This window comes from Podarcis filfolensis, assembly GCF_964270895.1.
Source record: "Podarcis filfolensis genome assembly, chromosome: 1".
NCBI classification, from domain to species: Eukaryota; Metazoa; Chordata; class Lepidosauria; order Squamata; family Lacertidae; genus Podarcis; species Podarcis filfolensis.
Genome location: NC_139604.1, coordinates 95,085,385 through 95,101,483, shown reverse-complemented (window position 1 = coordinate 95,101,483; position 16,099 = coordinate 95,085,385). Strand labels below are relative to the sequence as shown.

The 16,099-nt window shown below is 40.8% G+C and overlaps 1 protein-coding gene across 3 annotated transcripts in view; it reads right to left on the bottom strand.

Annotated features, from left to right (window-relative positions):
• Nucleotides 1-16,099, bottom strand: part of FSIP1 (fibrous sheath interacting protein 1) — a 95,662-nt gene that overhangs the window by 16,896 nt on the left and 62,667 nt on the right. For 2 of the 3 annotated variants that reach the window (XM_083614907.1, XM_083614906.1), the window contains exons 12-13: nt 11,210-11,711; nt 9,236-9,294 (exon numbers count right to left, since the gene is read on the bottom strand). In XM_083614907.1, the coding sequence (XP_083471033.1) occupies nt 9,260-9,294; nt 11,210-11,711 (537 nt within the window). In that variant the 3' untranslated portion in view covers nt 9,236-9,259. Of the gene's footprint in view, nt 1-9,058; nt 9,295-11,209; nt 11,712-16,099 lie in introns of those variants that run through there. The other variant, XM_083614905.1, reaches the window with a different exon arrangement.

The following is a 16,099-nucleotide window of genomic DNA, read 5'->3' as shown; positions in this document are numbered from 1 at the left end:
TAATGATAGGGTTTATAATTTAGAGAGACGCCCTTAGAATTGAGAAATTGATAATTTGAGGGTTGCCCTCAGGTCATGTGATCCAGGCAGTTCCAAAGGCTTAGAAGTCTCTGGACAAGTTGGTCTTAGAGGCTCTGAGGAATAACATTGTTTCAAGCCATTCCTCATTCCTCTAGTTTGCCTGTGCACCCAGAATCATTACATCTTTGGGCCACGTCCAGTACCCTCTAACACACCACACTGCCGTAAGCAAATACAGTGGTATCTTGGTTGTTGAACAGCTTGTCTCCTGAACAAATTGGCTCCTGAACGCCACAAACCCAGAAGTATGTGTTCCAGCTTACGAACGTTTTTGGGAAGCTGAACGTCCGACGCAGCTTCCGATTGAGTGCAGGAAGCTCCTGCAGCCAATCGGAAGCCGCGCGGCTTGGTTTTCAAACAGTTCTGGGAGTCAAACAGACTCCCAGAATGGATTGGCAACCAAGGTACCACTGTATAAGAATGCAGACACTTAATAATCTATAAAGAAGCACAGAACACAGTTTTGCTGGAAACATACAGCTTTATAAAAAGGTAAAGGGACCCCTGACCGTCTAAATCAGGTTCAAATATAGGAGACGCAAGAGGTTTCTGGCAAATTATAACAATATACTCAATCTACTGTGCTTCTGGCATATGAAGACCAAGTATATTATTTTCCTACTGTGCTTTTCCAGCTGTCTTCTTGTGTTGCGCTTTTTTAAAGGCACTTTTAGGTTCTTCCTCTGGATTCACTAAGATCATCGCTAGAGGTTATTACAGAAAGCATAGCAATACTTGGCACTCGGTCCCCACTTTCCCATTACTAGCAGTTATTTTAGAAAACCTAACACATACCTTTCAGCTTTCCTCCCCTACAGCAGTTAAAATACACCTTGATGCCAAGTTTATGACAGCAGAGGATTTAGGCTGTTGCTTCAACAGTACTTCAGTTGTTATCTCTGAGTAGTAAAACTGTGTCACCAGTGAGGGGCACGGATGTAATAAACCCAGGTCTACCTCCCATTCAGAGGTGCTTGCATTTTATTAAGCATAGGAGTACATTTTGAGCAGTATGTGTACAATGAACGTAGCCAGAGGTTTTTGCTTTCCTTGAAAGAAAAGGTAGAAGTTAGCTGAACAAACTGATAATCTTTCTTTGGCTGCTTCTGGGCAAAGAATGAAGCCCCAGTATCATAGATGACGAAAAACAGAGCTTCATCCAGGTAAAACATTATGCAACTGAGAATGCCCATTCTCACCTGCATAGTTTTGTGGGTAGAAATGTAGAAGGACTGGATGTCCAAATGTACATCACAATTCAGCAGTGCACCTTGATAAACATCTGCCTCTAATCTGCACCCGCAGTTACCATTCCACGAAGGACATTAGCATATGAAAGTTGCTTTTGCATGCATAACTCCCTTGCAGAATTGGGGCAAAGAACTTCAAGAAGGAGAGAGAAATAACAGTGATATATATGTTTTTATGCTACCTTTCCAGGCACAAATGTCTTTCTCAAGTCGGCTCAAAGAAATAACATAAAAACATTTTTAAAATATAGTGCACACATTTAAAATATTAAAGCGAAAACAGCTAAAGCTCGTATGGTGGCATACAAGTCAAAGCTAGAAGTAGTATCAGCGAACACTTAGTAAAAAAAAAAAAGCCAATCACATTATATTAACTCATACTAAATATTACTACTTGGAAACACTTCTTAAAGTTAGGCTGAGAAAAAATGGCTCTCTCTAGATCTCAACCGGGATTATTTTTTAAAATATAAATTTCCCCTCCATAGCTGTGTCACCCTCTTTAAACTGAGAGATTACCAACAGTAATGTGCCCACAAAGGCCATATCTGAAGAACTGTAATAATATTATACAAAAACTCTGTAAATAAATGAGAAACTTGAAATGTTCAAGAACAAACATGAATGTAACACTCTCACGAGAAAGGAAGGAAGGAAGAAAATACTTTTGAGTACCATAACAATCAGAACTACTTAAAAAAAATTAAGTACACAAAATGAATTAGAACAGAGATTTACAGTTTCAGTTTAAAGAAACCCTTTAAGAATAAGTTTGAATAGATTTTCAGAGCTCAGGGAAATCTGCTTAAAGTAATCCTTTTATCCAGAAAATACGTGTATGGAAGATGTCCAAATCTTTGGGTTATTTCATTCCTAAATGGTTCAAAAATTGGACATTATGGCCACATTCCTACATGTTTTAAGTACAGCAACTTACACTGTGTGCAAATAATCAGTTCAATATATAAATATAAGGAACAAATTTTCCAACCTAGCTTGCCAAAAGCTTCCTGAAGCTTCAGCAGGAACAAATATCAGGCCATGCACAAGCATAACCTGTGCGTTGATCGCCCAACATGCATATGCAAACACAGGCTTGCAAAGCCCAGAGTTTATTAGGCAGGGCTTAGGCGTTCTTACTAGAAATTAGCCACACAATTCCCTTTTGTTAAAAGTACATCCCCTCACATTTCTCAATATTAAGAAGTACTCAGCTATAATCCTTATACAAAAGCTCAACATCATCTACCAAAAATCAACTGGAAATCCTCTAATCCTCTATTTGTTTCCCCTGAATAAAAATGTTTGACATGAAAAAGACAAGCAGTTGAATCTTTTGGTGACATACGATTGGTCCCCTAAAAATGGGAGCCTTCTCTGAGGCTGCAATCTCAAACTTGCTTATTAGTGAGTGATTCCCATTGAATGTGGCGTGACGTACTTTTGAATAAATATCTGCACAGGATGGGGCTGCGCATCTATCTCTCACAGTCTTTCCTGCCAAATCCAAACTGTGATGCACAGAGCTGCCAAGAAATACCATTATACATTGTACAATTCAGATTGTACAATTCAGGGTCTACAGCCAAAGCCATCTTGTAGCACATAGTAGGAACACAGGAAGCTCCCTTAGAGTGAGTCAGACCACAGGTCAATCAAGCTCAGTACTGTCTACACTGACCGACAGTGGCTTTCCAGGCATTCAGACACAGAGTCTCTCCCAGACCTACCTGGGATGCAGGGAACTTAACCCAGGGTCTTCTGCCTTGGCCCAGTATACCTGAAGGAGTGTCTCCACCCCCATCGTTCAGCCTCCCGGACACTGAGGTCCAGCACCGAGGGCCTTCTGGCAGTTCCCTCACTGCAAGAAGTGAGGTTACAGAGAACCAGGCAGAGGGCTCTGTGGAATCCCCTCCCATCAGATGTCAAAGAAAGAAATAATTACCTGACTTTTAGAAAACATATGAAGGCAGCCCTGTTTAGGGAAGTTTTTAATGTTTGAAGTTTTATCGTATTCTAATGCTCTGTATGTTTTAATATCACATATATATTCTATTAATATTTAATTTTCTTTAATGATCGCTCTTTTTCTATGTTTGTTTCCATTTTAGCTGTCAGACACCTTGAGTTCCCATCAGGGAAAAAGGTGTGGTGGTGGTGATGATGATGATGATGATTTCAAGATTGAGACTATTACCCAATTACTTGACTGTATGTCCAGAGGGCTGGATTGAACTCAGATTGAATACCTTTTGCCCAGGTTGGCTACTATTTCTCTGTAGCAAGTAATCCCATGTTTTAAGGTTTGGTGTGACGGTGGCCTCATGTGCTTATAAGAGTAACAGGTTATGGGCAGCGAAGGAGGCAAAAGTGAAGGAAAGGGAAATAATGAAATGCGCTTGACATGCTAAGCTGCTTCCTCCCATGGCCTAGAACAAGACAAGAAAACAGGAACTTGAGGCACTGGTCTGGATTAATGGGAAGATGTTGCCTTGTGGCAGGCTTCTGCGGTTAGACAAAACATATGGCATTTATGAATAACGTCTTACATATAAAAAATGCTGTCGTTGTAAAGTTCTCTTGTGATGGAAGCAATGTGAAGAAAGGTTGCAACATCTGGGATTTTTGAGTTTAATATGAACTGGTGGTGACTGACTAGGAGCGAGACCTTGGGGTCACAGTAGGGGTCATAGGAGAACAGGATGATAGACTAGATAGGCCATTGGCCTGATCCAGCAGGCCCAACTTGAGTTCTTGAGTCCATTTGTTTATTTCTACATGCTTAGCAATTTTGCACACGTGCATATCCAGCTAAAATTCAAGCAATATACCCATGGCACATTCACCCTAGCAAATTTCAATGCCCTGCCTCTCTGTTGACCACCCTGGGACCAAGAACGAGAGGTGCGTGGTTACGGTGCCTTGTGTGCTAAGAGGACCACCATCGTGGTACAAGCAGAGCCAGTCAGTACCATGGTTTGACCCAATGTTATCCAACTACGTTTTTTGCCTGCATCTTGGTGCCTATATCAGGGACAGTGGAAAACACACATTGCCAGAGAGGCTATAGGCTATTCCGGGCAACTCAGTCAAAATAAGAATGGAGATCTCATGTGGTCTGCAGGGGACATTTGTATGTGGAAGGCAGAGTCGTTTCAAGAACAAGAGGACAATGATCGTCTGCAAAGTGTTTCAAACATATTATAGGCAGGGACCATTTCGCAGGGGCCTCTGTTCCCAGTCCCCTGCCCCTATTCTGCCCTCTACTGGGTCAAAAAGGACCTGGGCATTGGAGTTCACATGTCAACTTAATGAGCCTAAAATGGTCAGGTCACTGCCTGTATAACGCTACAAAGTTGAGAAAGTTAGAGTAAGGGCAAATGTTGCTCAGTGGAGACCATGCCCCCATGCTGTAAGCAGAAGGAAAAACAAAGCATGAGCAGAACAGAACCACCATTGGAAGTCCAATGGTGCGAGATTGGGAGAATAAGGGGGATGAGAAAGGATTTCATACCCACAGGACCATGCTTCTGTCTGAGCAACATGCGAGTTGTGATCCGGGGCGTTATCCTACAGGAGGTGGACACCTTTGGCCAGCATACCATGCCTGAAACAGCCAAAGCAGACTGAGGAAGCAGCCAGAGAAATCAGAAAAAGAAATATGCAACAGACAGCAAGGTGCTTCAGGGAAGTACAGGAGCAGAAAGTGAGGGGTGGGGTGGGAATTTTACTCAAAACGTGGTTTTTCTCATGAAAGCATGAAGAGACGTTTCTCAGGGGGGAAACTGAACCCTCTCACTTTCAGTCAGCATTAAAAATGTGCAAACTCACTGGGGAGAAAACAATCAAATTTGCCTATTCATTTCCGGAGGACTTGATCACCCCTACATGAGACACGGCAGCTGAATAGACAAAGAAAAAAGAAAAGTGCAGGCGAGTTGAAAGCAGAGCACACTTGAGAAATCTGATTTTGCGTCTCGCTCTAGAATGGCGTCTGTATGCTTTTGAAAAGTGTGATAAAGGAAATTAGGAAAATTGTGGGGGTGATGGGAAGACTACCCTCCTTACAAAAGAAACTGCGGTCCTGGGCATAATTGCTGGGAATTGGGAGCAACAGACACAAGAGATTGCTTCAGAGTGAATGCCCCTGCTGCCTATAAGTTGGCCTGCACAGAGAGTGTGCTTGTACCATAAAAGAAAAATCAATAGCAATTACCGTAGTGGCCCAAATATAAGCCGCACCCGAATATAAGCTGCGCCTTTAAAATTCAAAGAAAAAAGACAATACCCGAATATAAGCCGCTCCCTTAAAATTTTGCAGGCATTCACACCCATTCCGTTTTACCATATGTCTGTTTCAGCAGCGTAAAAGCCAATTTTTGTAAGGGCACAAATTTAAGCCACACTTTAACTTTTCACGGTCAAAAAACAGTGTTTCCATGTGCTACTCTGGTTTTGCCAGAAGCAGCTTAGTCATGCTGGCCACATGACCCAGAAAAACTGTCTGCGGACAAATGTCGGCTCCCTCGGCCAGTAAAGCAAGATGGGTGCCGCAACCCCAGAGTCGTTCGCAACTGGACTTAACTGTCAGGGGTCCCTTTACCCTTTACCTTTACCTATAATTCTGAACATCAGTTGTCCTTGCTGAGGACCTAGATGCTGAATTTTAGGTCCTTAGTAAGTATGATCATGTCATAAGTAAGTGGTAAAATTCATCAAAGGAGGGATTATATGACAATGCAAAGACATCTGAACAGGTATGGGTAGAAGAAGAGGGGGACGTATTGAAAGGGTATATAGTGATACCTGCTTCACTTGTTTCAGCAGCCTAGTGCTAACCCTAACATCGAGGAATCCAAAACTGGGTCAATAAGATGTTGCTTTGCGGTAGCCTCTTGTAGTTACAGTCAGAACTTCTGACAGTAATGTCACTGTATGCAGAGTTATCTAACCACAGCAAAGTTGTCTTGTCTAACCAGGTGTAATATTAGGCAAATGAATATTGGCATGCAGTGATTTGTGATTTAAGGAAAGGAATGTGTTTATTTTGGCTTGCTTAGCAGCTTTGCAGATGCTCAAAAATGGGACAGTGAAAGAAAAGCCTATGCTGCACATAATCCTATTACAGCTAAAAAGGATATAAAAGACCACCAGAGAAAGAGGAAGTTTGGCAGGATTAGACAGCTACAAAGGTGCCCACATTACTAGAAACCATGGCAAGCTTCTAGGCTCTGCCCCCATGTTGATCGGGCTGCAGCAGGGCCTGAGCGGCACGGGGTTACTGCAAACTGTGGGCTAAGAGATTGTACCAGATGCAACTGACCTCTACCCTCCACTGTCATCTAAACAGAATCAGTCTGTTCAACTAATAGTATTTGGCCACTTCTGGATTTACAGTTGCTGCTGTTTAAACAGACATTAGTTCTGCATAGCAGCTTCTGCAGCCCGCTCTGCTGATTGCCTGCCAGGCTTCTGCTTCTATTATTAAAACGAGACAAGTTGGTGTCTGCTTCTTGCTCTTTTACTTAGTCAGACCGCCACGTGCGCTTCTGCTGATCCGCCAGAACCAATCCCTGCTCTTGGGACATCCTGTACCAACAGGTTTAAACCTGTTCCTTTGCACTTGTGCCCGATGCCTGTTATATCAGCTCCTTCACCTGGCATCTCTCCTCTTTGGTTGTGTTCCTTATGCCAACCTCGCTTGTTAAGCAGAGAGACTTAAGGCCGCCCACCCCTCACCATTCTTAAAATTAAACCTCAGTTGCCTTAATTATCAGTGGTGGTCAAATGCCACCACTTCTGTTGGAAAACCCACAGCAAGGGTCAAGGTTTAGAAAGATGTGCCATGGGAGTGGGCTCGCCTACATATTAGAAGTATGTATAACCAGACTCTCCGATCTCCAGAGCAAATGGCTACAACCATGGCACTGCTGCAGCACTACTGCTCCTCTTTTATCAGGGACATCTTGCTGCTAGGTGGTTCCTTCCAAGGCAATGCCCACTCAGCTGCAGGCGGAGGCACAGATCAGCAAGATAAAGGTAAAGGGACCCCTGACCATTAGGTCCAGTCGTGGACCATTAGGACCAACTCTGGGGTTGTGGCGCTCATCTTGCTTTATTGGCCGAGGGAGCCGGCGTACAGCTTCCGGGTCATGTGGCCAGCATGACTAAGCTGCTTCTGGAGAACCAGAGCAGCGCACGGAAACACCGTTTACCTTCCCGCTGGAGCGGTACCTATTTATCTACTTGCACTTGACATGCTTTCGAACTGCTAGGTGGGCAGGAGGATCATCAAGATATTTCAGTGCAAGTACCCTTCATAGGACGCGGGTGGCGCTGTGGGTAAAACCTCAGCGCCTAGGACTTGCCGATCACATGGTTGGCGGTTCGAATCCCCGCGGCGGGGTGAGCTCCCGTTGCTCGGTCCCAGCGCCTGCCAACCTAGCAGTTCGAAAGCACGTCAAAGTGCAAGTAGATAAATAGGGACCGCTTTATAGCGGGAAGGTAAACAGCGTTCCATGTGCTGCACTGGCTCGCCAGATGCAGCTTGTCACGCTGGCCACGTGACCCGGAAGTGTCTGCGGACAGCGCTGGCTCCCGGCCTCTTGAGCGAGATGAGCGCACAACCCTAGAGTCTGTCAAGACTGGCCCGTACGGGCAGGGGTACCTTTACCTTTACTTTACCCTTCATAGGGGACCCACTGTGCTCTTCTCACACAATCGCCTTTGAGGACGAGGCACAATCTATTATAATCCTATTGCTATTCAACAACCGCTTGCTCATATTCTCCCCTTTACTCCCTTGTTTGTAATTTGCATATTGTAAACCTACAGGCAGGGGGCTCGGGTTACTAATTATTGTTGAACAATGCAGTATGGATGATTAGTAATGATTAATGAATGCTAAATAAATCCCTATCTTCTTTTTTACTCAGTGCTGAAAGGAAAGAGCAATTCCCTACAAGATTTGCCAGACTAACAGGCTTTCACACATTGGTGTCGGCATAAATGGAATGTGCATCTGAGTAGCAGACTATTTTTTTACTTCTAACAGAATGTATGTTACAATGTGCAATTTAATATGACTCCCTGTCCACAGTTTTGCACAGCTGCCTGTACATTGACACTATGCTAATGCATGACTAGAGCTAATCTTTGATGATAAACCTGTGGACAGGGCCCATGCCTTTGTGGTGGTGGTGTAGTTTTGCACAGTGACTAGTCACTGTAGATGTTTTTAAAGTAATAAATAAATAAATAAACCACAAAAGCAAACATAAAAGTAATGGTAGCATTTTGCAGTTCTTCCCCGCTCAGATTTTTTTTATAAATCATCATCACATAACACACAAGAATGAACATGTCCAGATTCATATAAGTAGCAGGGAATCAAGTTTCAAACAGAAAACAGAGCTACATTTGAGCATCCCATTCTCTGCATGCCTCCTGTTTAGATGAATCTGCCAAAGACTTATTCTGTTGATATTTAAATATGGCTCACTGTAAGGAATGCGGACTTATGTCTCAGTTACATAAAAGCTGTTGCTATACTGCACGCATCGTGAGAACCTAGGCATACAGTGTCATGTAGTTTATTTCCTAAGACTCTTCAAGATTTCATAATTAGAAATCAGGTAGAGGAGCCTTAAACTACATCTTTAGGATTATTATTATTATTTAAAACGAACATTAACATGCATGCAAGTTATTGATGCTGTTTCCAGAAATCAAGTAAACAGAGAATTTTTTATTTAGAAGTCCAATTGCCACAGGAAAGTAAGACAAAAAGCATTTACTATGGGAAAAACATTTTCACAGAATAATAAGCTTTTATGGCTCAGATCTGGATGATTTCTGAAATGATCTTAACTAAGTAAATCAATAACCAACGAAATAGACTTTACCAATGCAGTGAAGGTGGCAGCATATTACTCTTCAGTCATGTCTTCGTCTTTCAGTTTATCTGTACAGAAATAAAACCATTCTCGGCTTATTGAAAGGCCTACAGTATTCAGAAGTATAGATGAAAAAAGCAGCTGGATGTTATTGCCGCCATCAGTCCACTCTGGGCATTGCTGGCCACAGACTAGGCCACAGGTAATCAATATGGTGCCCTCCCAATGTTGATAGAATACAACTCCCATCATCCCTGAACACTGAGAATACTGGCTATACTGATGGAAGTTTGAGTCCAACACCTTGAGGACATCGCATTGACTATTCCTGGCCTAGGGTATTTGCCAACCAGATGCCAGTGGGAAACCAGGAAACAAGATCAGAGCACACTTTGGGATTCTAAGCAACAGGTGTCCAAAGGCATCCTGCCTCCAAAAGAGGTGGTAGAACATTGTGGCTAGTGAAAGCCTTGTTTTTTGATAATTGGCCTGATCTTCTTTTAAAGCCATCGAAGTGATCATCACTACTGCCTGGATAAGCAAATAATTTAACTATGCATTCTGTGAAGAAGTGCTTTCTTTTGCCTATCCTCAATCTTCCAACATCCAGCTTCCTTGGATGGCCCCAAGTTCAAGTATTAAGAGAAAGGAAGAAAAACTTATCTCCATCCACTTATTCCATACCATATATTATGCACAATTCATCTGCTTTCTAGCTTGTATGTCTGGGTCGCTGTCACATAATTCCTTACAGTCTACTAAAAATGGCATATCCCAAACATTTAATCATGATGACCACTAGATGGGTACAAAGATACTACACCATGAAAATGTGGCATGCCTAGCTAAGCAATATTGCTGTATTCCAAGTAAATGTTTCATTTGCTAGAATACTGGAGTTTGACCTAGGAAATCCTTGCTCGGCCATATTCTAACTTGGGAAAGTCAACTGCTGCTATATGAATAACCATAGCACAGGAGATGTTTCAGTCATCCTCTCATCATCCCTGACCATTGGTCATGCTGGTCCAACACCATCCCTAGATATACTAGAGACATTAGGGAAGCAGAAGGGGTGCTAGATACTGATTTTTATTTTTATTTTTTATTTTTTATTTTTTTGCAGTAACTACATATTTACTGTAGCATCTAATCTGCCTGTTGCTCTATAGGGGCTTTGCCAAGATCTTGTGAGAATTCTATGTCTTGCATTTATTCTACTTTTCTTTACCTGGATAGTTCAAGGTGGTACATAAAGTTAAAAAGACTCAACAACAAAATATGTTTAAATGCATTCTTCATTCAAGTGTCATTCAGCAGCAGAGGCTTCTGTTAGAAAAGTCAAAATGACTGATGAGTACTTAGAACACTTTGTCACAACTGAAGAGCAGCCTGGCCAATTTATACACATTAATTGACTTCTAAGGACTCCTGTGCATTACAGTGGTATGCTCAGGCAATGTATTCCCACCCTTTGTTAATATTATTGGGCAACACAGGAAAACTTCCAGACACTAAACCAATAAAATTTTAAAATGATCTCTAACTAGAAATATCCATCACCTCTGTATTATTATTGAGCAATGCTACCAGTTCCTTTTTTAAAAAATGCAATCAGCTGACCTTTTCTGCAACCTTTTACACATTTTATCGACACAATGAACAAAAGAAACAGGTTTACATATTATTAAAGAGATAATTCATCTGTGTATATCCAACTTTATTGCCAGCTGACATAATCAATCATTATTTTTAGTGCTTTTCCTGAGAACTAATCTCACAGCTATTTATGTCAGTTCAAGAATGTCAGAAAACATTTTGAAATTTTGTGTTATTTCTGGCATCGTTTTGTGCCTTATGAAAGGGCTTTTTTGCCCTACCAGTGTAATCATAATACATTAGTGCATACCTTCGATGAGAACCTGCTTGGGTTTTTAAAATCACAATCAAAAGCCTATTCCAACGGTTTATTAAGAACCTCACCTCCTCTGGTTTTCAATGGTATGCTAGGAATGTTGACATCTGTGGATGGCTCATTGTTCGTGCTGACACAATAAAAAGGTTCATCAAGAAAAGAAGGTTTTTTCAGCCTCTCTGTGCTAAGGGCTATTGACATGAAGTAGTCCTCAGAGCTACTGGCATGCACAATCTCCTCCTCTTGGCTTTCTTGATTCTCATTTTCTTTTTTCTCTAACAGGTGAGATTCATCCAGTGCTCTGCTGAGATTACAGTCAGAGGTTTCCATCATTTCCTTTGAACATGTATCTTGAGCATCCATCATTTCTGGGTTTGCCAGCTTTTCCACACTTTGGGCATCATCTGATGGAATGATGTCTTTAGCTGTGTTGCAACAGAGACTTGTTCGTTCAAGAAAGGATCCCTGAGATTTTGGCAAGGTAAGACTGTTTACTCTTCTTGGGGTTTGCATACATTCTTCCAGAAGGGCATTAAGCTGCTCTTCTGAGAGACAAGGCAGTACATCTGGCTGGAAAAACAAGGGAAAAATTCTCCCTGTCAAAATATAACTATAAATAATGCCTTCATAAAACAGCATGACGACACACAGAAATAATGGAAGCATTGATCTCTGATGCCAAAGAGCATAAACCAGGCTCCAAAATGAAGGAAAAGTACCAGACAATGAACCAAGAATGTTTTAATATGATCTATAACTGGAAATACACCTCCCACCTGTGGATTAAAAAAATAATAATACCTGCAGCAACTTGCTACCAGCCTGAGCTGAAGAGCTTTTGGGAAGCAACTGGTCACAGAATTAGACACAAATGTCCTATTGATAGTGTGAGGACATGACTGGTCTAATTGTAACAGCATTAATACCTTAGCCACAATGGAGCCAATGTTTCCTAGTCTACCACACTGCAGCACTCACAATAGTCCTTAAGTGACATTTTAGAGGCCTAGTGAGAGCAGTGGCAATGTAAGCTGCTATTCACCCAATCATACACTTGGGTACACGGCCACATGAAGTGAGGTCAATTTTTGATGCTGCTACTTACAAAGGGGCCACCGCAGCCATTTCCAACTGCTACATTGAAAAAGGAAAGTCATGGTAGCAGAAATGGCTGACCCTGTGCACTTGTAGTATGTAGCTCCTTCCTATTAAAGTTTCCAAATGTGGTTGCGAAGGATTGCATGTTTGTGCAAAGATCCTAATATGAATGCTGAACATTGTAAGAATGGCCAGTGCAGAGATGCCTGCATATGTGAGTGGAAAATATAGGGTCAAAACAAATACAATACCTTGTTACGCAGATGCAATAGTCACAACATATAGAGCGCAACAGGCTGAATGGTAATGTTCATAACAAATTTTTTACTGGTTACTTCCTAACATAAGAATCAAGTCCAGGATGTACACCATATACTATCCTTAAGCAAGGTATATAACCTATTTAATTAAATCCAGTGCAGATATATTTCTTCCTTTCATAGTACAATCTTGTTTGAATTCATATATTACACAGTCCTTGAATGTGAAACAAGGAAATATCCGGAAACCTTGTTCTGCCCAACCCAGCTGCCTGAGCCAGCCTGCCTGTGTCTGCCACCAAAGCTAGCCAACCTCATCAGCTGTATCATCCATGACATTCCATGGACCTTTCCTTAATCACATTCGAGGACTGTGTAATAGTCACACATACCATCTTGGGACTATTTAATTGCTCATCGTCTAACACTGTATATGCCATCAAATGCCAACAGTGTCCTTCAGCTCTCTATATTGGACAAACAGGCCAAACCTTACGCCAAAGAATAAACGGACATAAATCGGACATCAAGAATCACAAGACAGAGAAACCAGTAGGAGAACACTTCAATCTCCCAGGACATTCTATACAAGATCTCAAAGTAGCTGTATTACTACAAAGGAATTTCAGAAATAGACTGGAAAGAGAAGCTGCTGAATTGCAACTCATTACCAAACTTAAAACCATGGAGAGACCTGGTCTGAACAAAGACATTGGATTCTTATCTCATTATACATGACAAAGCCATTTTTCACCTTCTCACCCCTTGCTTTTTCCTGTAAGACCTATTGCAGTCGTTAAGAGTCGTCAACAGGCTCATCACAGCTATCTGCCAATCACCCATTCCCACCACCCTTCTGAGTAATACCCCTCCCACCTTCTCACTATATAGAAGGATCTGGCAACTTCTGTTTCAGTGTATCTGAAGAAGTGTGCATGCACACGAAAGCTCATACCAAGAACTAACTTAGTTGGTATTTAAGGTGCTTCTGGAAGAAAAAAATTTTTTTTTTGTTTTGACTATGGCAGACCAACACGGCTACCTATCTGTAACTATGTGTAATATATGAATTCAAACAAGAATGTATAAAGAAAGGAAGAAATATATCTACATTGGCTTTAATTAAATAGGTTATATCCCTTGCTTAAGGATGGTGTACATGCTGCACTTGATTCGTATGTTAGGAAGGAACCAGTAAAAAATTTGTTACAAACATTACCATTCAGCCTGTTGCACTCTATATGTTGTAGAAAATATAGAGGACAATAATGTGACTTTGTCAGGCAGAAAGCATCCGGAAGCCCAACCACAGCTTCAGTCACCCTTTCATATGGTCTACTGAAGAGATGATTAAAGCTATGGTAGATCTATTGGCTGTGCCTTTATCTGCCTAGGTACCCACTTTATTCTTTATGTTCAAAGTGGCTAACAATCTGGCTTAAAAAGGAATAAACGCATATGCTTTAATAAAATCCACGAAGTCTTACAATATAAGCAATATATAAAAGCATCAATAAATCAACTAAACAATCCAACATAGCAATGATCAAAACTCAATGGCTGGTCAATTTACAGGTGGTTAATTTAATCACTGTTTTGGGATCAGCCTGCAACTTGAATTTGTTATCAGATGTAAAGCTTTTAAAAAAGTTAACTAATAACAATAATACAGGCAAATAGGTGGGTTTGAAGTACCTGCTTAAACACCAGAAGATATGGAGTCTGACAGATCTCCCCATTTAGGACATTCCACAAGTCAGGCATCACGCAGAAAAGGCCCTGTTTCTGACTAAGGTACCAAAAGGAGGAAATACGTATTTCATGCGCCAATCAGATATTCCCTCTTGCCAGTGCTAAGAAGCAGCAGTCTGAGTTTTATAGATTTGTAACTAATTCTTACGGCAAGCCAAAAGGGACACAATCCAGCCAAACATTTTAATTTCCTTGGCTTCAATGGAAGACATTTATGCACATAGTGAACCATCACACTGAAATTGAGTCTTAACTTTAAGTTGGGCCATGCTCTCAGTAAGCGATGGACACATTTTAGTATACATTTGACCAATTAACTTATGGATCGACAGAAAGCTCACACAGAAATAATGACTGCTCTTAAAGAGAGCAGAGGGCCTTCTCGGTAGTGGCACCCACCCTGTGGAATGCCCTCCCATCAGATGTCAAGGAAATAAACAACTGTCTGACTTTTAGAAGACATCTGAAGGCAGTCCTGCTTAGGGAAATTTTTAATATTTGATGTTTTATTCTCTTTTTAATCTGTTGGGAGCAGTCCAGAGTAGCTGGGGAAACCCAGTCAGATGGGCGGGGCATGTATGTATGTATAAATAAATTTACTATTATTATTATTATTATTATTATTATTATTATTATTAGTCACAAAAATAAATATGTTAAACAAACAAAAAAGCCACTACTCATTAATATACAGAAGTATTCACTTCTTGAAATACCAGTATAAACATTGACCTCGTGTTTTATTGTGAAAATAATACGATAAATTACTGTACATCTAGGGTTGCGACTTTTGAGTGTGAAGGCCTTCAAAACCTTTGGATGGGCAAAAATTTAACAATATATTTTCCTTTCATGAAAATATTGAACTGCCAAGTACCTGTGAATTCCTTCTAGTAGCGCCAAGTAGGATGGCTTTAAGTTACTGGTTCTTCCCATCATTTGTTCACTTTTCCAATAAAAAATAAAATTCCAGTTTTGCAAGAGTGTAGTGGCAATAGAGTCCATCACCAATTTAAGTTACCATATCCATCTTTACTCCAAGCAAATGTGCTTACGATTCGTATGTAATTCTCCAAAGTATAGTGTGTGGATTTTTTTTTAAAGTAATATTTATTAAAATTTTAAAGGTTACAAAAAGAAAAAAAAGAAAACACCAAATTAAACAAAAACAGTACAATACATCTTAATAAGAAAAAAGAAAAAAAAACAAAAAAGAAAAAAAACAGAAAAATAGAAACAATTAAAAAACACAACGAACCTTCCCATAACTTATCTTTCATTTGCTTGTTTCCTTGACCTCCTCACACCTCCCTTTTTTGTATTCTAGTTCAGTTAGCTATTTCAGCAAATCCTTTCCCTCTTTTCCAATTTTTGTCCTGTAATTTATCTTAATATAATATAACTTAACTTTCCCTCCTTTCACCAATTAACAGTCTGTTTTTTCCTAAACCTTTATAACCTTTCTGCTAAAACCACATAGTTTCATTCCAACATCCTTCTAACATTCATTAATTTTACAATGTTTCTGTAGATAGTCTTTAAATTTCTTCCAATCTTCTTCCACCGACTCTTCTCCCTGGTCTCGGATTCTGCCAGTCATTTCCGCCGGTTCCATCTAGTCCATCACCTTCATCTGCCATTCTTTCCGGGTGGGTAGATGTTGTGTCTTCCAGTACTTTGCAATAAGTATTCTTGCTGCTGTTGTAGCATACATAAAGAAAGTTCTATCCTTCTTTGGCACCAATTGGCCGACCATGCCCAGGAGAAAGGCCTCTGGCTTCTTCAGAAAGGTATATTTAAATACCTTTTTCATTTCATTATAGATCATCTCCCAGAAAGCCTTAATCC